General features: G+C 51.8%; 1 protein-coding gene across 1 annotated transcript in view; it reads right to left on the bottom strand.

Annotated features, from left to right (window-relative positions):
• NCOR2 (nuclear receptor corepressor 2) overlaps window positions 1-24,655 on the bottom strand; it is a 186,024-nt gene that overhangs the window by 86,147 nt on the left and 75,222 nt on the right. Inside the window, 3 exon segments of the mRNA XM_058422874.1 lie at window positions 208-274; window positions 8,938-8,990; window positions 13,818-13,874. Of these exon segments, the coding sequence (XP_058278857.1) occupies window positions 208-274; window positions 8,938-8,990; window positions 13,818-13,874 (177 nt within the window).

Genomic DNA, 24,655 nt, shown 5'->3' with positions numbered 1-24,655 from the left:
GGAGGCACTTACAGAGGGAGGTGCTGCCTGCAGCAGGCTGGGGACCTCTCCTTCACATGTTATTTTAAGCAGGAGAGATTCCACAGTAATACAACAGGCAAAGTACAGAGTAGCAGCACCTCTCTGCTGGAAATCATCCTTTTCTTTCTCACATAATAAATTACGGTGTTTTATACATATGAAATAAGGTCTAAGGGAATCACTTACCCACTGTTTGCGCGCATGATTTCTCCTCTTAAAGTATAAAATTAACTTTTTCCGCATTGCCTGGTTTCTGTAAAGAGAGGGAAAAAAAAAGATGAGATCTGATTAACGAGGCGGCTAAAATACACAGCCTGGCTTTCCCCACTCCCAGAGGAGCGTGCAATGCAGTTTCCACCTTAATTTGGAATTGCATCAACTTGAGAACAGCAAATGCTCTTATCTCAGAGCTCGAGCCAGCTTAGAGAAAGACCAACAAACCCCCTGAGACCGGGAACTTCACCCACATCTGTTGGTAAATCAGGACCAAAGTTGAGAACTAAATTAATGAAGTCCCACTGCAAACCTTCCTCACGTTCTCAGCACCACACGTGGGCAGACGCTCAGCTCCGCGTCTATCAATGGGTCAGGCTGCTCCTTCATTAATTTCACGCTGTTCTGCAAAACCCCAGCGGGTGCCCAAGAGCTGGGGGGCTCAGGCCAAGCCCTGCATGGCAGAGGGGGCACCCTGCAAGCAGAGACCACCAGGGACAGCCCGGTGCCCAGGCCAGCAGCGATGGGGATGTCGGCGCACACGCGTTCACCCCTGGGCTCTGAGGGCCTGATAAGGAGGCAGGATCACAGCAGGGCTTGCAGCACTTATCTCCTGACCTCTTGCTTCCTTGGAGCCGTGCCCAACAAAGCTGCAAACAACCAGCCAGGAGAGTTCAGCCGCTTGCAGAGTTAGGACCTCAAGGGGGAAACCAGCCACCGCAACCCCAACCACCCCAGCGTCTGCCCAGACACCCCCTCGCTTTCTTCTTCTTTCTACTTTCTAAAGGCAGCATGAAATAACTGCTCAAAGAGAAGCAGCACAGAGCTGGAAAGGCTGCAGGAGCTCCCAGAGCCTGCATGAGGCCCCAGAGCTGAGCTCCCGTGGCTGTTCTCGTTGCTAGTATTCACAGCAATAAAATCTCTTGGTAAAAGGTAGAGACCAGGGGCAAAGGAGTTTCCTTAAGTCTTTTATCCCGATTAAAGGCAGAGCTGCAGTGTGTAATTACTGATCAGGAGCTTAGCAGTCTCATCTAGGCATGTTCTGTGGGATTTAGCTGAATGAAGAGACACCCTTGCTGCTTCCTCATTCCCCTCCTGTGTGGCTAGCAGGAAAGGAAAAACCACCCTCCTCCCCTTGTAAATCTCTCAGCCTAATTAGCAGCTAACGGGATTGTTTGGGAAGGGGCAGAGGGCCCAGCTCGCTTAGAGAGGACTGGGAGCAGCCCTGGCTAAGTTTAGGAATGGAGAACATTGCAGAAAGCATCAACACTTTTCCCTTTTTAAACTCTCTTCTTGCCACACCGCTGAACCACGCATGGGCACTGACAGGGACGACAGCGATCCCACAGCAAGCGCTGCCCTGGGAACCACAGGTGCCCTCAGCACGTGTTTGCCATCCCCAGCTCCCCATGTGCCCCTGAATCCCTTCACATCACACACAGTGAGCTTTCCTCAGTGGCCCCAGCACTGTGTGGTGCCTCAGTGGGCAGCAAACCCTCCTGCAGGACACGTTTCCTTCCAAGGCTTCAGCTCTTTGCAAGGGTCACTGTGCCCAGCAAACACATTCCCATTGTTTGTCTATTCCTAATTCCAGTGGGGGCTCTAACACAAGGAAACCTTTGGGGTAGCGCTAATGACGAGCACGTGTGGGATGGTCCCCAACAAGGGGTCATGGACTGTCCCTTGGGCCAGCCCAGCTAAACCAACCCCTGCCCTCCCCACGTCAGCCTGGGGGACATCCGGGAGCAACGCGGGGCTTTGACACGCTGCTGCTGGATCTGCTGCACAAGTTCTTTGAAAACAGGAGAGCGAACGAAGGAAAGCAGCAGCCCTCCGGCAGCTGATGGGTTGCCTTGAGCTGTGCATCATGGCTGACCTTGAAACTGCAACTACAGGCAAAGGCTTAATGGCTCTGCAGCTGCAAAAATCAGGAATGCCTTGAAAGCCAGCGCATGTTTACCACCACCAAGGCTGAAGTAATCAAAGAGCGAAAGGATTAAAACAACAACAAACCCCCTCGTGCCCTGAATGTTTTTGCCACTTTATCTTTTTGTTTTGTTTTTTTTTTTCTGCATAAGGTCAACCTTTCAAAGGTTAATACAATCTTGGTAAATATAAATAGGCTTCACAGTTTATCTTGCTACACCTACCTCCGTTACTTAGAAACCGTTCGCAGCGAGGTTAATTCGGGCCACGTGTCTCCTGAGCACACGCTGTGCTCCCTGGGCAAATCCCAGAGCCCAGCACAATCACTGTGCACAGGGGAAGGTGAGGGCTGTCTGCAGGGAGCTGGGCACCGAAATAACCACTGTGGAGTGGCACATGGCAAAGGCTGCTCGTGCCAGGCGCCAGCCCTCTCTCCTCCCTTCTCCTCCTCCCCTGCCCGGGTCCTGCGGTTTTCTGGGGCACAAGGAAAACGTCAGGGATGGAGACCTGAACCGCACAAGGGTGAAGAAATCAGGCAGCTCCTTAGAGGCAGGAGGAATGGGCGCTCCTTAGATAAAGCAACAGTGACTCTTGTGGGCAGTTTCAAGTATTGCTGGGCTGGCATGTCACACCACGCCGGGTGGGGAGGACATGGGAGCTCCCTGCCTTGTCCTCGGCAGTGTCCCTAAGGACTGGGCAGGATGGGATGGACACAGAGCCCCCCAGCTCCTGGTGAGCTGGTGTTTGGAGGTTGCCAGATGGCACCTCCTCATCCTTGTGGTCAACAATTCATCTACTGGATGGAGCCCATCTCCATTCCTGACTTCCCTGCACTGCAGAATTTGTCCTCTTCCCCCTGCCTGGACTGGTGAGCCCTACACAGGAGCACAGTTCTCAGAGCTGGTCTCCAAACTGCCGAGTGAAACCCATCTCCCAACTCCCAGCAAAGCAAAGCAAAACAAAGCGAGCCCTGTGGGAGCAGCTGCTTCCACCTTCACTGCCTTGGCCCAAGGTTGCTTTTGTTTCATGTCTCTCACAATGGAGCCAGTCAAGGAGAGAACCTGTAACTCTGACTTTTGAGTTACTTGGCCCAGGTCCACACGACTGACTTGGCCGCCATCCTTCCGGAGACTGCGATGTCAAAAGGACGTGGGTGCGCGCACGAGTGTCGGTGCTGCCGTGCACCCACCACGTGTGCACGCTGCCAAAGCCCTGGGATACAGCTCCCAAAGGACACAAAGAGCTGATGCACGGCAGCACACCTGGCCAAGCCTGTGGAGACCTTCAACCGGTGCGAGACGAGATGAAAGGAAGTTTGCTATTTGAGCAAAACGAATCGGGGGTATTTAATTACACAGGAACGTCTTTCATCAGCCAGAGCAAACAAAGTAGGGACCAAACTGCAAAGAGCGATGGGAAGGAGGCAGCCAGCAGCTGGCAAAGCCATTGTGCAGCAAGATGGATCACACAGGCAAGGGGAGGAAACCCAGGAAGCTCCTGGAAGCTCCGGCCAAACAAAGCGCAGGGAGACGAGAGATCTGCAAACCGGGAGACCTGAGGAGCACAGCGAGAACCCTCCGAGGGGAAACCAGCCTAGAGGCAGTGGAGACCAAAAGAGCTCTGTCCTCCCCCCTGCCATGCCTGCTCCTGTGCATGGCTGGGGCCAGGACTGCAAGCTGCAGCTCAGGGCAGTCAGTGACTCCCTGCAGCGAGGGCAGGGAGCAGCTCACCCTGTCCACAGGTCACCGCACTCATTCCCTGGCTTGCTCTGGAATGGCTGGAGCACACAGCTCCAGCTGCTAACACACCATAACCCACTAACCCCAAGGCAGGGCACGCTTCTGGAAAGCCAGCTGTTCAGAGCAGTTCCTTGCAATATTTAGAAACACTTTCCGGGGAAGAAAAGCAAAGCAGATCTTTAGCAATGTACCCCAGAGCCCTTGAGCACTGGGATTGACTAAACCCCCAGCACCATCAGTGCCTCTGAGAGTGAAGTGGCAGAGATTTACAACTCTGGATGTGCAGTCAGGCAGGCTGTTGGTGCCCCAGAAACACCTCTGCCTTGCCCTGAAGCCCAAGCTGACAACGCAAGCCCAAGTGTTGCAAGATAGTCCCCCCAAACCAGCACTGGCTTTTTACTGGCAAGAGGAAGAAGCAGAAGGTAGCAGCGTGTGTCTCCATCATTTAGTAATTCGTCACTAGGTAATCTGCTGCCTTGGTGCATGCCAATAGAGAATAAAAGAGATGAGAAACCTTGAATGGGATGAGCAGGGAGCTGCTAGGTGAATTTCTAATGAGGAAAATGTCTACAAGCACTAATAAAAAGACCTGAAAGAGAATGCATTAGTAATGACAGGGTTTGAAAGAACATTTGTGTTACATGTCAGGCTTCAACTATGAATTCAGAGGCAATCCAGTGCTACTAAATCCCCTAAACAGCAAGTAATGAAAAGATGACTTAAATTTCCCAATGTGACAAGTGATTTGGAAAGCCACGGTTTGAGATTTTCAGAAGACAGCTGTTCTGCTCTTTTGGAGGGGCACTTGGAAAACAAAAAGAGATTCAGAAGCCCTGAAACCTCTCTGAAAATCCTGACTTCATATTTTGATTCTGCAGAGGCAGATTTCCTGCCCTCTCCCCAGGAAGCTCTCAGCTGCAGACAGCAACCCAGATGTGCAGATATTAACAGTGCACTCAGCTCTGCTGCTGCTGGATCTGGGCACATGAGAAGACCCAAATCACACCAAGCTCTCCATCTGTTTTAACTGTACGTTCAGAGAGGTTCTCCAACACCTCTCTAAGCATCTTGAGGGGTCACAGCCCGGTTTCACCCCAACATTCCCGAATTTCAGTGCAAAGCAAGAAGTTCTTAAAGGGGAGGCTTAAAGCAAACCCTGTGAACAGCCCCTTGCATGCACTTTACCCTGGGCCATTCACTCTGCTTTTTGCCTGCTTTGTCAAGGCTCAGGGAAGCTCACATTTTGCTTTCAAACACAAGTCTCACAGAATATGATTGCAAGACGACTGCTTTGGGAAAGGGGGGAGGAGAGTCCTGCCGGGCTGTTTTTCACAGCTGACCGAGCAGGAATCTCCCTGCCGTAGAGACGAAGGCCCCCTTGGAGAATATCTCTTCAGACAGACAGCAGGTAATTGATCCTGCTCATGTGAACAACATCTTGTCATTTTTCAAACACTTGGAGGAAAGAAGGTTAATATCTTCGGAGCCGGAGTCCGGGGAATACGCGGAGCCGCTACAGGGGCCGGGTGGGAAGGGCAGCTCTCACCCTCGTACAACCAGCTGGCAAAGCACTGAAATAAACACCTTGACCAGAGGAACTGGTGCTTCACTGGTGCACCAGCGTGCTCTGCGCTTGTTGTATTGCATCAAAATGTAGGAAAAGGGTCTTTGCAGCCTCCTCAGCTGATGCAGAATCACTCGAGTGGTCTCCAGCTGCGCTCGGGGCCGTGATGCATCTTGAAGAAACTTTTCGGTCTGTTGCAAAGCCAAAAAATTCTCACCTTGAAAAACAGCAAGGGCCAAGCCAGCCACAGGGGCAAAGCTCAACCCACCCTAGAGAAATGAGGGCACTAAATGCCATCTTGCCCTCCTCTTTATTGATGAGTGAATGGCAGAGCCCTTCTCTCCAACAATGCGGATATTTCAAACAGAAAGGACACAGTCCCATCAAAGGTAGGTCAAATCTTTGGAACAAACCACTCAAGGGTGCCTTGGCTCCCGCAGCAGATGTAGCATACAAAATTAACCATGTTTGCTCGAAGCCTGCACTCACAGGTGAACCAAGGGGACCGCAGAGACGAGGAACGGAGCACAGCCAGGCAGCTAAATAGGACTTAAAAGCTTTTGAAGCTGCAAACACTGGAATGAACTGGGGCATGAAATTAATTTTAACTGTACTGAATAGGAGACAGGCCATAAAACTCCGTGAATATAAGAGACCGGTAACATTTTAGTAAGAGTAGAAATTCTCCCGGTAACTCCCCAGTCAGCTCTATTAGCATACGTGACTCATCCCAGCTGAAAAGCAAAGCAAACAAGAAGGGAGAAATAAATGCGTGTTGCAAGGCAGAGAGTATAGCTGTGGAGAAATCGAGGAATCCTGGCTTTCTGATATTCAAATGCCTTCCCACTGACACTTGCAAACATTCAACTGAGAACAAAAAAATTCACGCTAAGAAGCGTTTAAAAACAAAACAAAACAAAAGCTATAGAAGGTATTTGTGACATTAACAGCCTGGCCACCATGTGCCCATGAGGCTCCAAACCAGGCTCACATGGGGGCAAGTTTCCATTTGGCACAGCACAGCCAGGATGCAGTGAGGGTTTGTGGACAGAACCATGACCCAGATGATTTCCCAGCAATGTGCCAAAAGGTTTTTTTCATCATGGCTAGATCTGCATAGGGTGAAGCTGTTCTGGAGAATCTGCATTCAATTACACCTTGGCAAAATATAACCTGTGGTGTCCTGGCAGCTGTCCTGATGCTCTAAAGCATCTGGCTGGTGTCTCCCAGCACCCTGAGGATTTACTCCATCTTCTATGGAAACAGCCACCTCCAGGCTACGCAACAGAAGCTGCTCTTCTGGAGCAGAAAGGTACAAGCATATTAAGAACAAGGAAAAGACAAAAAATATCTCCAAATTCAGCTTGTGGAGAAGTTGTAGATCACATGTGAACATCCAAGCGTAACTTGGTCAAAACAGAGAAGTCCAATATCCTTTGCTCTTGGTCAAAGGACCCTGAATCATTTGCTTGGAAGAATCACCAAAATCTTGATTTCCTACCTGCCTCCCAAGCATCAAAATCTCCTATATTGTGCAGCACAGATGGAGAGATGGGAGAAAAAACTCACCAATTCCTCTGCATGTCCACCAACAAGTAGCAAAGTGCAGACCAGACCCAAGGACCCCCAAGACAGACCCATGGCCAAAACCAGCCAACATCTGGAGCCCAGATTGCTCAGGGCCTTTCACTGACCCAGATCTGTAACTGTGCTTGGCTGGCATCAATAACCAGCTGAAGGCAGCTAATTGCCAGGTTTCTGGAAGGAGGAGACGGAGGCTTTTCATTAAAACGTGTGGTTTCCTTCCCGTATTTTTGCAGCATTAATCACAGCGAACATTAACCCCGAGCCTGCCCGTTCCAGCCTCTCCTTGGTCTGTCACTACCACACGGGGATTGTCACTGTCTGGGGTGGGGATAACCCTGCAGATGCCCACAGAGGCAGGGATGGAGGGGAACACCTGCCCTGCTGGCTGGTTTGATGGGGCTTCACCTCCTACCAGCACTTTTACTCCTGACCCGCGCAGTCAGTTCTCTCTTGTTTGCACCCGTCTTTCAGGCAGCAACCCAGGACAGGAAATTGTTTAAATCACAGGAAAATGTGATCACAAACCCACAAATACTGGCAGGGGAATGGAGAGTGGGTGAAGTATCTGAATCTGCTTTTAACTCGTTCTTTCAAGGACAAACGCTAGCGATCAGCTTGAAACTGCCACCTTTAGCACCTGCACTGGGAAGGCTGTGGGGCCCTTCGAGGCAAGAGAGGGTCCCCAAGAGCTGGTGACTTCCAGACCCCATCAGAGCTAGGGGTGAGACACAACCAGCAATGCAGAGAGCACGTCCTTGGGCCAGCACCGTGGGCCACACAAGGTGGTTTCTCAATCATCAGACCCCTAAAATGACAGGGACCCCCTGAACTGACAGGGGACCCCCTGAACTGACAGGGGACCCCCTGAGCCCCACAGGAGGGGCTGGGGGGTGACGCTGGGTTTGGATGTTTTGCAGGGAGTGCACTGCTGGGATGACACAGGAAGCTCTGGGTGGAGCAGGAACGGAGCGGGGCCTGGCAGCGAGCAGTGGGGTCACGTCACCAAACCCTCCTCCCTGCAGCCCTTGGGGACACAGAGCCCCTAAACACTGGCACCTCCTGCCATGCTCCCCTAGAGCAAAGGTACGGGAACTCTTCCCTCGTAAACCCCCGGGATCAATTAACATAGCGCTGAAAAGCAAGAGATTATTAACTTTTGTTAATAGATTATTAAAGATGATTATCACCAGCTGACCGAGCTGGTACCAAAATAGACACGCTGCAGGCAGCTCAGAGCAATCATCAGTTCATTCAAGGCAGATAAAAAGTTTCAGATCTGGTTTGACTATTTAAATTTCCAACAATAATCACAATTATCGCTATTCTCATTATCTGTTATGGTTCTTCTATGTTCAGGAAGTCACTGTGGTTATTAAACACATGCTGATGATTAAATCATGTATTGAGGTGATAAGTCAAATTAGATGATTGCTAAGTCTCAGTAAGTATCTTTGAAATAACCAGTTGTTATAAGACATTCAAGAGGTCCTTCATGAAAATCTAATTGTAATTGCAACTTTTCATTTTACCTCATCCTCCTCGCATGCAAACACACACACACAGGCAGAGGCAGCTGATTTCATATTTCAGTACGGGTGAAACACAGAAGAAAGCACTTAAGGTAAGTGTTGTCTGGGAAAACATCAAGGACCCACACCCACCCCACCCTGAGATAATTAAACAGCACCTTCAGCACCCACCTCAAGCTACAGCCCCTGACTGCTGAGCTGGAGCCGGTTTGTGCTTCAGGCACCCAGAGCAGCTCGAACAGGATGCTCACAATTCCTCGGCAGCTTTAACTGGGGTCTGGGAGCAAGCTGGCACCCCTCCTGCTCCAGTCTACTGCCCAACCTGACATTTCAGATAGCTTCATCGCCACATACTTACATTTTAATGTTCTCATGGTACTGCCTGGTGTCTGAAGGCTGGTTGTATAACGGCTGAAATAAAGCAGAGAAATGAAGGCATAAATGGCACGCTGTGACATTTAGAGACGCGAAACCCCTCAGAAGCGCTGGAGCCTCGGTGCAGATGCCCAGCCCGAGCCCCCAGCCCCGCTCCCGGCCGTACTGGAGGCTGCTGGCTCCCGGCAGCGTCGCTCGAGTGCCGGTGCATCCCGGCTCAGCCCGTGGGAGGGCAGGCAGCGCCCGAGCGAGCCGGCTCCGAGCAGGCGAGATGCGACGTGGTCCAGATAAACACGGCGAGTACGTGGCTGTTATTCACCAATTAAAAAAAAAAAAAAAAAACCCACTGCGCCTCGGAACATATGACACGGGGGAGGCGAGGGGAAAGCGGGGCTCGGGGAGAGAGAAGAGACAGTCTGTGCGCTGCGAGTTGTTATGTCTACGCGGTAAAAGCCTGCCTGAGCCCTCCCAGAGAGCCAGGCACGGGCAACTGCAGGCAGGACAAGAGTTTGCCCCTGGGGTTTCCAGCATTGCCAGGTCCCCAGGCATGTCACTGCAGTCCCTCAGCACCCCTGAGACAGCGATGCTCATCTGTCCCTCAGGAGGGGCAGCTGGGCTCCAGCAGACAAGTGCTCTCCCCACACCCTCATTGGGGATATGGGGAGTCAGGAGAGTTGGATCCATCCCTGGTCACTGCCCCGCTACCACTGCCTTCCCAGAGATTTACCCTTGGGAAACTGGAGGGTCCCACCTCTGGAAGGGAGAGATGCTACAGAGCCCAGGCTCAATCCCACCCATGGTAATTAACAGCTCAGCACACATGCCAGGGGCTACACCAGTTGTGCCCACATCTGCAGGCTGATAGGGTGCTCAGGACTAAGCCCTTCAACACTTCTGTTCATTGCCTTAATCTGCTGGGAATATGCCCAAGGCTGGGATAACCAAAAGCTTGCCATAGCCCAGCCATCACCAGCAACCATCACCTAAAGAGCACAGCTCAGGTCTGACCACAAAAAGTACTCAAGTATATCACCAAGTACCCAAGCAGTTCATCCCCAAACCTTCCCCAAACCAGCTGTGAGTATCTAACATGTGTGACCAACACAGGAGAGGGACCTGTGATGGCCTGGTTGAAGGCAGCATCCTGACCATGGACACACACAGCAGACCACCCTCCTCCCATGGTCAGTAGGGCTGAGGCTGTGCTCTGGATCTACCCGATTTCATCTCAGATTAAACACAGGAAAAGAGCAAAACATCTGCTGAGCATCTGCTCAACCAGGTGAGCAGCACTAGAGGCAACAGGACCCTGTAAACAAAGATGGGTCCTTTTCCCCTCCAGCTTGAAGAAGGTGTTACTCCCACATCCTCCGTGGTATCTCCCTATCACCATCACAGGTGTTTGGCACAGAAGCTTGTTTTTCCACACAGCCTGTTTCTACTTCTCCGTAGAACACAGATTCTGCTTCACCACTGCGCTGCCACACAGGACAGCCACATCAATCCACACAGAACAGAGACCGAGCGCAGCTCTCCCTGCTCCATCACCGCGGCACCCGCAGGTCATCAGCTGCTCTTTCAGGCTGCCCTTGGACGTGTCCCTCCTCTCTGTGAAAGCACACGTAATCCCCAGGCGGAAGGGGCACGCAGAGGCACGTAATCCCCAGGCAGACAGGCACGGGGAGATGAACCATCTTGTTCCAGGAGGGATGCGGGACTGACGGCAGCGCCCAGGCGTCTGTTACCTGGCGAGGGGCTAAGTCTGCCAGGAGACACCTGGCCACCCTGTGCTGGCAGAGCCAGGGAAGATGAGAGGGACGAGCAGGTCCTCGTGAAGAAGACATTCTCAGTGGCATCCCTTCCCCAGCAGTGTTTTTATCACGAATCCTCTCAGATCTGCTGGTTGGACTCCAGGCTCAGAGCTGGCTGTGCACTTCACGCTTGGAAAGCTCAGAGGAACACAGACATCTGTCTCATCACGTAGCTCGAGAGAGGCAGGTCTGCACCACAGACAGAAGAAACAGGGCTGCAGCTCCAGAGCATCACATCCTCAGTCACCCTGGAAAGCTGGAGAAACAGCTGAGAGGCCTACACCGGTGACTGTCTTTTGGAAAAGGACTGCAGGAACTGCAAATTCTGAGAAATGAGTGTCTCTCTTCCCTCCTTGCTCATAAATATCAAAGCAAAGAAGCTTGCCTACCGCAGGTCACAGAGACCTTCCCCCTGGGAGAAGCAGTGAAATTAACACTTTGGTTTGGACCTGGGTTAGAAAATGCTCACGTGCACATGGACATCACAGATGCCTCATGCCAACCATCTGACCAAAATCTAATGAATCCTCTCCGCTGCAACATATAAATGATATGAACACTTATGAGTCTTAGCTAGCAAACCTAAGTGGTAGCAGACAAGCACTGGAACACATCACTTAAAAAGAAATGCCCAAACACTCAGAAATATGAAATTCTGGGACCCAAACCCAAGATCCACATGACACCAGCATCTCAAAGAGATTTCCATCTGCACAACAGCCTCAGCACTGTAACTTAGGCCCATGCAGTGGAGGAAGCCCAGGAGACAAGTTCTACTTACTCACAGAGAACTTACAGAATAAGCACTTAAAGAAACTTTATTCTCAGGAGGGTAAGGACTGAGAAACAGCATCTTCCCTCAGAGCCATCCACAACTCCTAATTCCACCTTTCCCAGTAAGTAAGCAGAAGTAAAGCTCACAGGTCAGATAGGTAAGGTGATGTTCAAAACACACCCAGTGCTTCTCCAGGGTCAGGAACAAGTAATGCATTTCTCTGGAGGATGACAGTTTGGAAGAACATAATTGCAAAGCAAAGCTATTACTGGAAAAGCCCTGGGTTTACTGAAAGCTCTTTAGAAATAAAATAGAATGAAAGGTCTCAATTGCTTTCTGGACACTGCAGGGCTCAGATTATGCATCTCAAAAACATTTCTCCCTGGGGAAAACATGTGGACATTTTTTTAAATGGTAGCAGTACACTGCAGGGATGAAATGAGCAGAGCCCTGGTTTACTGAGTCACAACCTCCTCCTGACCCAGAGGGGAGCACCAGCTTCCCAGGACCCAAACTGGATCCCTGCTTCCCCAAAATCCTTCTGCTCCAATCTGCCGGCAGCACCCAGTACTGGTGCCATGCCCGACCAAACCCCACCCCAACATCTCACCTCACCCCACGAGCTCCAGCACCACCACTGCTCCAAAGGCACCAACCTCTGAACAGCCAGAACAGGACATCCCAGCAGAGCCAACAACAACACACAGCCCTGCTGGTGACAGCCACACTGTCACCCTGCAGAGACTGGACTGGCACCAGGATGCTCATCCTCCCTCTAGGACACCCGTGGGCTGTGGCATCTCCAAAGCTGGAGCATGTGGTGTGTGACACGGCGGGGCAGGCATGAGCATCAGGGCAGAGCATGCTCTTCTCCCTGGAGCTGCTTCCTTTCCAGCTCAGGAGAAGCTGTGACTATTCATCTTGTCTCTCGTGGGCTGTTGGCAGGTCCTGGGCACTGCTGTGCCCGACACAGCGTGGGGGCTGGGCCATAGGCAGTGCCTCTCCCGTGGCAGATGGACCAGACAGCCTGCAGGATGCACACAGAGCCCAGCTGGGTTTTCTCAGTGAGGTTTCCCCTTTTCTCCTGCCCTCTGATGAGTAAGGCACAGAGACAGAGGAAAGGTTTGCACTGGGCTCTGTTACAGCCCCCACCATGCAGCGTCAACACCCAGGGAGGAAACATCAACAAACTGAAAAAAGGAAAAACAGAGGGGGGAAAAAAAAAACCCCAAAACAAACAAAAGAGGAGGAAGGAAAGAAAATGCAACATCTTTCGGATGAAGGAAGCACCAAGCCCGGGCTCTGCCAATCTTGAGAGCAGAAAGAGCAAAGGGTTTGACCCTGGTGACTCAGAGGAGTAATAATGAGTGTTACCTCCCCAACAAGGAAGTGGGCTTTGTCACGTGTGACCTCTCCCTTATGCACAGGGGAAGACAGCAATTAGTACCACCCCCACAAGGCAAGTGCAAATTACAGCTGTCGAAGCCTGTGAGCTGCCTGCTCCCATCTCACACAGACGGCTCCCTCCACTGCATCCCACGGCTGCTGCAAAGCAGATTCTCTGTCAGACTGGGTCTGATCCTTCCAGCAGCATCACTGCCAGCACACCTTCTCCAGGACTCAGCCCCAGGGGGGTGTTTCTAGCTGCCCCCTCCAGCAGTCAGTTGCTTGACTTACAGATGGATTTTTCCAGATGAGGCAGAGCAGCCCGCAATCGACAATTTGTTCTAAGTTGTTTTCTCAGCTTCTCTGTGCATGAGATAGACCGAAATAGGAAGTGTGCGAGTCCTGATAGCTGCAGGTTGTGGCAGCTGCAGTCGGGCTGTGCTCACAGAGCACCCTTCAGCATCCTCCTCCATTTTCAGTGGGTGGGACAGAGGAGAATCCAAGCTCCCATCCCTCCACACAGCACCTCGAGCTGACCGGGGAGCAGCCCCACAGCACACTGTGTGTGCCAGCAGCAGGCGAAAGCCACCAGCGTCCCACGAGGAGGCAGACGGTGCCAGAGCCCCTTCCACCCTCCAGCTCCACTGCAGCGAGTGAGGAAGGAGCCAAAGGGTTAATCCTCTCCGAGTTGGGCTCTGTGTATGTGTCTGCCTGTGTTTCAGTACTCATCTCAGTCACTTCGCTTCCTGCTTTGGTGCAGTGCCAGCAAGAGGTCCGGGCCAGCAGCACACTTCCTTCTGACACACACACACACAGGGTGCAGCATCGCTCACCGCCCAGGAACCTCTCCAAAGCTGGCTCCCGCTCCCCGCAGCCAGAGGTAACACTCACCAGCTCCACCTGGGGACCCAGCCCTTCCAGGATCCGGTGGGCAGCCTCCGCCTTCTTCTGCAGGGAGGGAAGGAGAGAGGAAGAAAAAAGTTATTTGTGCCATCGGTTACAAGTCTCAGCTCCCTGCTCCAGCTCTACCCTCCTGCTAAAAGCACTTCTCAAACCTCCACAGAGCCGTCACAAATCCCATCCCTGCCTGAGAGTGGGTGGAAAGGTTCAGCTCAGCCTCTGGACCCGCACGAAAAAACCCCGTGGGCGAAAGGCTCCGGCACTCGGGTTATGGTGACTTTAAAGCATCCGAGCTGTGCCCAGGAAGTGACCCAGACCCCTGAGCCCTCTGGGTGCCAGGCGGGGGATTGTGCCCGGTACCTCTGCACGGCTGCCCTGCCAGCAGCAGCAGGAGGAGGAAGAGGAGGAGGAGGAGGGCGGGCAAACAGGCACGCAAGCAGAGATGCCCTTTCTAGGATTCATCGCTTGACGAGCATGTGATCATTAGAGTTGAGCTGCCCTTGGCTCCTCGTCGTGCTCTCGCTTCCCTCCCCTCCCTGCCGCAGAGGAGCCCTTCCCCATCCCCTCCCGCCCCCGGCCAGGCTACCTAGTGCTTATTAAAGGCAAAAAAAAAAAACAACAACCCAGGGACACGTGTCAGGGGAAGTGCGGTGCTTACTAATTAAACAGGCCTGGGGAAAAAAAAAAAAAAGAAAAAAAAAAAAAAAAAAAAAAAAAAAAAAAAAATGGGTTGGCTGTAACAGGAGTCTAAATAAAAGATGACATTTTCACTAAACAGCGCTTCCTCGCAAAGCCAGGCTGTTCAGGAGGGTTACTGACAGTCCAATAAATCCAGATCACTGCATGCTGCCGGCACCACGGGCTGAGCTGCTAAAGCCAAATACCTGACAGCGATGGGGATGAGGAGATGGATTTTCAGAGGTTCAGATAAAATAGGTAGTTTCAGCTGTTTTGGGATAGGGGAGAGAGAAAAGCTTCAGCTGCCTACAAAGGGAGCTGAGCCCCAGGCCTGGGGAGCAGTGGTGGGCTGGGGTCTGGGCTCCTGGCAGGACCAGAGGGGTTTGGCAAACCCTGGGAAATGTTCCCCCAGGGCAGGAAAGGGAATTCAGCTCCAGGGGTCTGGCTCACATAGCTCTCCAGCATCAGGCACTGCTCCCACTGTCTCAGAGCAGGATGAGTTTCCCAAGGATTGTCTCGCCAAAGGCTGGCACACAGCCCTGCCCTTGCCCCTGCACCCACCCCTGTGGAGAGTTTCCAAAAGTTTCATCCATCCCCCCACCGCTGGCTGGTCCTCAGAAGCACTGATGCAGCTGTAGGTGTGCAGATTCCCTGCTGGGGCCTTGTGCACCCACACAGGGGCTCATCTGCACCTTGAAAGTCACCCCAAGCAGCTGCAGCAGTCAGCCTGCCCGTGGTGGGGCTCAGGCTGCAGTCAAATGTCCCTGGCCAAAACCAGCCCCATCCCAGCTGCAAAGCCTGCAGCAGGTGCCTCACCACAGCATCGCCAGGAGAGGCTTCCAGTTCCTGCATTTACTGTACACTCAGGAGGACACAAAGCTTTTGTGCGATTTAAAACTGACTTCAAGGATGCTAAGAGAGATGTAACCAACGTTAACCACGCAGGGAGCCTGCTCTGGCACCAGCCCCACACAGGGCAGGCAGCAGCCCTGCGTCAGTGCATGCAGACCTTGGGGTTCACAGGTGTCACCATCAGTGCCCACCTGAATCTGATCATGGGAACGAGCCGAGCCTGCCCAGGGACCTGCGCCTTGGAAAAATTCATCACACAACAGAGAACTCTGAGCCAGAGCTTAATATTTTGGTCTTCATGAGCGATAAAATCTGCTGACCTTGGAGAACTTCAGCACTGTGGCATTAAAAGTCTTACAGAATTAAAACCAGGGTTAAGATTTTCAGGAGAGGAAGGATTGTTGAAACTGCTAAAAGCACTCTACATCAGCAGCCAAGAGGATGATTTGGCCAATGCCCTCCTGTCTGCCATTGGTTGCTGGTGAGCAGGAGGCATCTGCTTACCAAAAAATTTTTAATGCGTACCTGGGACAAAAAGCAGCAAACAATTTAATTGGGTTCTGCATAATTATGGGTAGAAGACTGTAGCCTCACTCAAGACAGACAGTCCCACCATGGGCCTGCTCTCCTGGGCACCAGCCCTGGCAGCGGGGATGGCACAGCAAGGGACTGGTGATGCTGCAGGCTCCTGTGTACAATGAGATTAACTTCGAGAAAAAGCTGACTGTGTTCAGCCTGCTGCATTTCCCATGTTTAGACAACTTAATGAGACAAGCCAGAGGCAAACCACCACAGGCAGAACATGTGGCGAATCAAGAAGAATGACATAATTTGTCTTGCATTAACCAACTGCAATATACACGTCTCCAGAACGAAAGATCAGGAGAAGCTATTCCGAGCACGTCATATCTTTGTACGTACACAAAGAAATGCCTCTATCTTGAAAGCTGCCCAATTAACACTTGACACCCACTTTAATTGCTGATGCTCCTTGCTGCCTTTATCAGATCATAGCAGAGCCATAATGAGCTGTCTGAACGGCCTGGCAGACCGAGGTGAGAGCTGGCGGGGGAGCTGGGAAGAACATAAAACACCCAGCAGAAGGTTCCCACCATGCTAGGGCTCATCTCTAAGGACAGACACACACAGGGAGGTGCGTTCCTGCCTAGGGACCCAGCAAGCCAGAAGCCTGACTGGAGAATTTATGCAAACCTCAAACTGTTCCGGTACAAAGGCAGCCCCCCAAGGCCCTCCTGCAGCAGCAGGATCTTTGCTAAAGACCATCAGCAGTCCTGGTAAACCCTTTCCCTTCCAAAGGCACAGCCACCCAAGACTTGGTTCCAATACTGATTTTGTTAGGAGTATGCTTAGTAATGAACCACGGGGGTCATCCTACACCTGCTGAATGATCCAACCTGTGCCTGCATTCCTGTTGTTTAACAGAAGGAAATGTATCAAGAAGCAAACCCAAGCCTTTACCTCTAGTGAGATTCATGAAGATCCCCACCACCTGTACAGTCCCTCTGCAGCTCCCCAGCAAGCAGGCAAAGACCCCTTTTCTTGATCTGGTAGAGAATCCTGAAATGCTGCTCCAGCAGTGGAGCGGTGGTGTTCATGAAGGTACCTCCAAGTGCATTTTTGGAGGGATCAATGCCTCAAGAAACCTGTCTAAACTGAAAACACGGTCACTGCGGGGCCCAAGGATTCAGAAGGGAACCCACAGATGTATCAGGCAGCAGCATTTGCCCCTACAGGACCTGTCTCCCCCTGGGCAGGGGCACAGGCAGGCAAATCGTGCTCTTACCCCAGCTCATGCTCCTCCAAGGGGCCTGGAGCTAAAGAGATCTTCGCCAACAGCACAAGCCTCCCCGCAGACTACAAAAAAAAAATCTTCCTTCTTGCCTGAGGAGCATTTGGCTTCCAAAAACAAACTCCAGCCCTTTGCTTCTCCTTTGAAGAAACTTAAAATAGGCTTGGGAGGGGAAAGCAGGCAGGAGAGCAACTTTCCGGCCATGTGAGCTCCCGTGGGGATGACGAGCCAACCCCACGAGGCAGCGGAGCAACCAAAACCAGAGGAGGGAGAGCCTGGGATTTTGCGTGGGCTCTTCTTTAAAGCGAAGTTTAAAAATGGAAGAGAAGGAAACACAGGAGTTATTTTGAGAAAGCGGATCTGAAATTAGGAGGCGGCACTTTCTTGGACCGGCTCCAGCCACGGTTCCATGCAGCACAAAGCTGCTGCAGCTGAACTGTGCTCCCGGGGTTATTTATAGCATCCCGTAGGCAGTAGTGCTGGGGAGCGAGGGTTTCTGTTTGGGACCAGGCATGTCCTGCACACAGATATGCAAAACTCTTCCAGAGGCAGGAGACTGCGCGCAGGACGGTGCTGGAAAAAGTTCCCGTCCTGGCACCACGCTCCCCGGACAGGCGGGGCTGTGGGAGCAGCGTGGCAAAGAGGCAGGCTGGAGTGGGATTTTGTTGAAAGCAAAGCTCAGGAGAAGTGTGGCTGAAGTCAGCAGAAATCATGGAAACCCTCAGGCGAGTCACCTCTCTGCATGCAGCAGAAAGCAAACAGTACAGCCAAAAAATGTGCTGGGACCAAACCACAACCTGGCAATGCCCGTTCCATAGGGAAAGATTTTCGCTCCTACAACCACAAGTACTATTTTTTTTTTTTCTCTCCTTTAAACCTCAGCATGCTCTCTCTGAGAGCCAAACCACCCCAGCAATTTGCTGCCCTCCACACAAAGCAGGTGGGATGAGTGTTCCATTGCTGTGGAAGGGAAAGCAACACTCGTCCCTCTCCAGCTCCTGCAGGCACGGCCACCACGGTGCTCTCAGCAGAATGAATGCTCTCCCCTGGGCTCTGCTTGAACCCAAATGCCCTGAGCACCAGGGAACCTCGATCAGCCTCAATGGCACGAGCCCAGCCCCCTCTCACCTGGCCCAGGGGCTGATGCTCTCCAGGCGTGCCCATGGGATGCAGCTGCCCTGCACGCTCTCCCACCTCCCTGTGCTCAGCTGGAGCCATCTCCCCACCTCACCAGCAGCGACAGAGCTGTCCCCAAGGCTGGGGCCAGCAGGTGATGCAGTAGGGGTTACAAATGACTCATCACAATTAGTAAGAAAACAGAGGGAACTGGTGACGTGGGAGCCGGGTGTTCACACCAGTCCCCACCCAGCCTGCACAGAGTGTGACAAAACGACTCATTTCAGTTATCTGCTACTCTCTGGCTTTGGCTCATCATTGCCAGGCGGTTTCAGTCCTTGGCTCGCTCGTACCCCCATCCATGGCCAGTGGGGGAGCCCCCAGACACAGCTGGGTTTCCACTCACACTCTCATCCCACTCTGCTCTCTGCAAGGCCACGGCGCCCTTCAAAGGCACACTAAGGTGAAAGTGATGTGCCAGCAAGGTTTTGCCACTGCAAACCATGGCTGAACGTTCCACCACTGCAAAACTGCTGGCAGTGTTGGCATTGCACAGAAAGCTTCCAGAAATCCATGTTTTAGCCCTGCGGCAGTTACAGGAAAGCTCCAGTCACCCAACCCAGAGTGCCAGGGCTGTGTTGCAAGGTCTGCCTTCCAGCCTCCAGCAGATTTGGGATCTCTTCAGTTCTCATATCACTACTTCTAAGACCTGAAAAAGCAGGATATGGCCAGGATATGGTCTGGGTGAATCATAGACAAATCTCCTAAGTCAATACAACTATTGGGAACTCCAGATCCTGAAACAGACACCAGACACCATCAAAAAGCCAAAACAAACAAAAGTTTCCTTAAACTCCAATAAAAAAATTAAAAGATTCTCAGTGACTCCAGGGTAAATGTTTCAATTTTATCTTCCTGGAAATCTTGCTATCACGCAGAAATGTCAATAGTATCTGAATTCTGGCCTTTCCAGTTTTCCTCCGGACTTTCCAAAAGCCCATTCTGCATCACCAAGGCCGGATGAGACAAAAGAAAAGTTATTAGAAACAAAAGCAAAACAAACAAGGCCCTTTCATCAGCCAAATACAAAACGCCCCCATCCCAACTACCACGTAAACTAGAATTTGAAAAAAGCCCCATAGATTAAATGCTCAAAAGCACTTTTACTGCTAAGGTCGTATTTACTGCACCAGCTCCGTGCTGATGAGGCACGGCCCATTCTTCCCTTTCTCATGTAAATGAGGGGTTCATAGAAAATCAGAGTTCTACAGACATCAAATCCCTGTAGGATCTGAGTCACACTCAGTGTCTGTGAGTAGTCAAGGCAAGATTATATTTTGCAATGCTAAAAGCCTTCATTTATTTATTCTCTTATTTATGGATGGGGCATTAATGCTTTATGAAGGTATTTGAGGGTAAACGGATAGCCGGGAACGTGCTCTGCACAGACACAACAGCAGCAGGGGACGGAAAAAGTTCCAAACAGTCTTTTGAATTCCAATTTTACAGCATAATGCTGAATTTATAGATAGATAGCTGTGCCCTTTTGAAGGAACGAGCGTCAAGACAGAAAACGAATTAAAATTTAATCTTATTGATTTCCACCAGCTCGATCTCAAGAGCAAGACAGACGCTGCTGCTGCCGCCGCCACTGCCTGCGCCGCATCAAACCCAGTTTTTCGGAGGGCTGACAGCGGAGCAGGGATGGGCTCCCGTGGCTGTTGGCACCCACGGGGGCGACGTGGAGGGACTGGTCCCAGCCCTGGCCACGCTGCGGTGGGTCACAGCACGAGGTGTCCCCTCCCTGGCACGGCGGCGGAGGGCGAAGTCACGCCATGTCCTGACGCGACCTCTCCCTCTCCGATAAATGAGAGCAATGTTTCAGAGGAAGCTGACGTGAGCTGGTTTGCAGAGCACGGGAGCTGCTTTCTGTCTGCTGGCCTCTCAGCAGGGCTCCTCCTGGCTCTGGAGCACGGCAGGTCTGCAGGGACCTCCAACATCTGGCTCGCAGAGAGGTGGAACACGGCACCTGTGGGCTCCACATCACCACAACGGTCAGAGAGATGGCACAGGTACCCCTGCGTGTGCATAAGCAGGAATTTTTGGGACACACACGTGACTTGGAGGAGAATTCACCCAGCCAAGCCATGGTGGGCTGCTGGGCAGCAGCTTCCTGCAGGACACGCTGCCAAAGAGGGCTCAGCCAGCCCTGCATGCCAGGAAAGGCACAGAGCAACGCTGCTCTCCTCCCTGGGCTTAGCGAGGGACTTGGAAATTTCCGTTCAAAGCTCAAAAACATCTTCAAGCCCAGGTATGTTCAATCGATTTCAAGGGAAGGCGGATGCAAGGAATCCCATGAATGCTCAGTGGAATAAAGCTACAGCTAAAAATACACACAGATGATCTGGCCTGGTTATGGGGATTTGAGGCGGAAGAAAGGTAAATTCTGTTGATACAATAACACATCCCAGAGGTGCAAATTAAAGCTCTCAAGGAGGCTGTCACACAACCACCACTGAGGTGCCAGACCCAGCAGAGGTCAGCTTTCCTCCCCAGAGGAGAAACTAAAATCACTCACAGGGTTTAATTCACGAGATCCCCAATGTCTCCATCACTGTCAGCCTCTGGATCAACTGAGGCATCCATCCCAACCTGATTTCTCCCTGCCAGCACCCAGCTCCTAGAGCGGAGCCCCCGAGCACCCTGCAGCCAAAACTGTCCCCTGGGCTTCCCATGGCACTTTTCAAAGGCTCTTGGCAATTGTAGCCCCTGTAACTGTTTTCAAACACCATTTTGTTTCTTCAAGGACAGAACACACTTTTGACAACAGGACTCAAATGCTTCTGGCAATGCTGCCCACTGTCTGTTCTCAGGTTAGCCCACAGACAGTACAAAAACGTTAACTGCCATTCTCATAAATCCTTTCAGAAATGGTACAGTTGACGCTTACAGTTGAAATTTTGGCTCAGATACACAAATGTGTGTTTCTCTGTGTTGTACTGCAAAGATTTCCCAAAAAGTACATTTTCTGGTGCAACTTCACAGCTCGTCTTTGGACACAAAAGAAAATGGCTTTGGTCAGCACATAGCAGGAAAGAAGGTGCCTGGATCTTGGGTATCAACTGCTCCTCTACAATCCAAGTCCCCTAGAAGCTTCCCAAATACAACCACAGCCTCACAGTCCAGGATTTGACAGCAGTCAAGAGCAGCTTCTCTCCACTCTTCCCCAGCAGAATCTGTACAGTCACCTTTTTTTTTTTTTTTTTCTGGAAATCAATTACATGTCCAGCAGAGTGTAGCAAGAGGGGATTACAGGTCACATTTTCCATAATTATCCTCTCTGACACCGAGGAACTTTTCAAATCGTACGTGTTAAGTAGGTCACAAGAGGGAACAGGAGCGTGATGGGCATTTACCATCAGAAAACCTGAATTTGGAGAAAATCGGATACAGTCCGGCGCCGCCCTCATCTCAACCCCTCATCCATACGCAGCACGGTGGTGAGAAAAATTATATAGACTTCCCTGATGAACCATAAGCTAAAATTAGAAACCATTCACGCCTGCAAAGCCACAGCCATCGCCAAAAGGAAAGTAGGTCACGGAATGGCTGGCTAACTTGATTTTCCGGCTTTTCTAGCTGCTCTGTCCTCACGTAACCCCTCCTCTCCCATGGACCGCTCCTGGTCTCTCCTTTGTTCGGGGTATAACTGGCGGCAGTGTGCGGCTCCGGCGCGGCCTGGCAGGAGCGGTGGGAACGGGCAGGGCAGCGCCCGCCCGAGCACAGACCCGTGCTTCACGGAAAGCGACGGCGGAGCCAGGCGGGAGCCCCTCCGCGAAGCTGCCGCCTCCCACCTGCTCGGGGCTTGGCACAAGGGCTGGCTTTCTGCCCCTTCCACAACGTTGCTCTTTAAAGATCGTTTCAGGCTTTGCCAGCGCTTCTGGGGCGCTTTTCCTTTCTCGCCTCCTCCCGAGGCCTGAATATCCTCTTTTTATTTGCATTTCTTACCGTGCACTGCCTCCCTCGAGCAAGCCACAAGCCAAGCGATGCGAGTAAATCTGGCTTTCCTTCCCTTTGTGCATGGGCTGGAGCCCTGGCTCTGCCATTACCAATGCTTTTCCCACAAGCAGACCTCTAGGCATCAACTTCCCTGCTTTTCCACAGCACAGAAGAGTCAGAAAAGCTTAAAATTTGGCTCAGTGTCCTCCCTCACTCTAAATCAATACATTTCTACCTGGCTTGCAATCCTTTACTCCTGGCAACTCACCTTGCAATTAATTGTAAAGCTGCAGGTCAGCACAGGAGTGTCCGGGCCTCTCCCACATTCACAGCTGGATACACCTGGAGGATCTGCTGCCATCAAACCCACCCTACAGCCACCACCAGCCACACTTCTCCACCACAGTCACAACTGACTAATCCCAGGATCCTTCCTCTTCCAGCTTTCCTCCTCCTGGCCCCGAAGGAAGAGCACTCACCACTAAAATGCATCCCAAACATTGAATACATGAGAGGCTGAAAGCTGAGCCCGTGAATGTTCTTTAGAAGGGAAATTAAATCCTGATTCCCACCCCTGTCACTGGAGTCACTGCCTCTTGCAGCCCCAGCTCAGCCTCTCCCTGCTGTGGCACTGGAAAGGGTCCTTCCACCCCTCAGCCGTCACAGCTGGGCAGTGATGCTGTCATTCTCTGCTGCCCACAGACAGATCCTGTCTCCTCCAAAGGAGGAACCTGCCTGCAGCCTGCTCTGGTTTCTATCAAGCCAAAGGGGAGGTTGTTGGTCGGAATCTCCTGCCCACAGGCGGGCTCCTCACACACGACACGCAAGGGGACTTTACAAGAACAGGGAAGAATCATTGTTTGCCCACCCCTGGCATAATTCAGACATGAACTCAGAGCCAGATGTGAAATTATTACAAAGATTTGGTGTCCAATCTTTGGATTGTGTGACTTTTGCTTGCTGGGCGCCCACCTGGAATGGGTGCACCCATCACAAAGGTTAATGGTGAAACTCCTGGCACCGAGCTGGCTGAGATCAGCCTAATACTGACAAAGGGATGCCACCAGCTCTGAGCACTGTGTGTGACAGTGTCACAGGTGTTACGGCCCTGGCCTTTCCAGGAGAGGTGAAGAACTCCGTGTCTGCCTTCCACAATCTCTGCCATCACCCACTGGACAGGGCAGAAATGCCAAGGGACCACCCTGAGTGCTGGTGAGGCTTGGAGAGCAGATCCTGTCTCCTGTGGAGAAGCTGGTGGGAGGGAATGTGTGACCTCCTGCTGGCATGGGCAGAGACGAGAGGTGACAAAGCAGGACAGGGGGTTGGCAGAACACCCAGCCCTGAGCCAGCTCCAGATAACGGGGACTGCACGATGCAGGCTGCTGGGGATGTGATGGCTGAAGATCACCTTCCCCTCCTGCATCACCACCATCACCCATTTCTTGCCCTCGTAATGCGGTTCAGCTACACAAGAGTGTCCAAGGAGGATGGGGCTCAAACAAACAGGAATAGAAATGTTTGAGAGCTGACTTTTTTTGAGCCAACCCCCTCGCACAGGAGGCACAAGCCATCGAGCCCAGGACCCCCAGAGAGGGCATTTGGTGGTGAGAACGGCTTTGAGGAACACTCTGCACCTGCCCCCAAAGCCCAGTGAAGCCATCACCAGCTGGCGCTTGCTAATGCTTCAAACACATCGACCTCAGCCTTCACCCACTCACATAGCAGACCATGCCAGCGCTGGGTTTCCTACTGCTCAGGGAGAGAAGCAGATGGAAAAAGGAAACCCAGGAAAATTGCACTGCCTGGGAGAGCAGGGTAGGCGATTTTTTTTTTTTTTTTTCTTTCTTTTTTTTTTTTTTTTTTTTTTTTTTTTTTTTTTTCTTTTTAGGAGTCAGGCACCTGGATTTCTGCAGCTCCCAGTGAAATCGCAGGCCTCGCAATTCAAAATAATTAGCGACTGGTAGTTTTCCTTTTATGCAAAATCATCCTTTTTATCCAACACCTAAATGAAAATGAATATGCTTGATTATCTACCAAAGGGCCCAATTTCTGAGCATCGCTCCGATGCACACAGCAAAATTCATCTCTCCTCGGGCTGCTCTCACAGGCAATGGCTGACAAATGAGTGGTCAAGGCAGAGATCCAGAGCCAGGGATGCCAGCCTGACCTTTGTTAATGCTATTTACAGCATCAAATATCCACAAATCCACATCCACATCCTTGCTGCTCCGGACTGGGGGGTTTAGGGGCAGCCAGGAGAGCTCACAGCTGGCCTACCAGTATTAGAGCACCACAGATGTCACGCTCCATCCGTGCAGCCCACCCACCATGTCAAAGCCCACCCCCTGAGGCAGCTTTCAAGCTGGTTCACTCC

The sequence above is a fragment of the Hirundo rustica genome, chromosome 17, assembly GCF_015227805.2.
Source record: "Hirundo rustica isolate bHirRus1 chromosome 17, bHirRus1.pri.v3, whole genome shotgun sequence".
In the NCBI taxonomy this organism is placed as follows: Eukaryota; Metazoa; Chordata; class Aves; order Passeriformes; family Hirundinidae; genus Hirundo; species Hirundo rustica.
The sequence above is the reverse complement of the archived record's forward strand: the minus strand, read 5'-3'. Positions and strand labels throughout refer to the sequence as shown.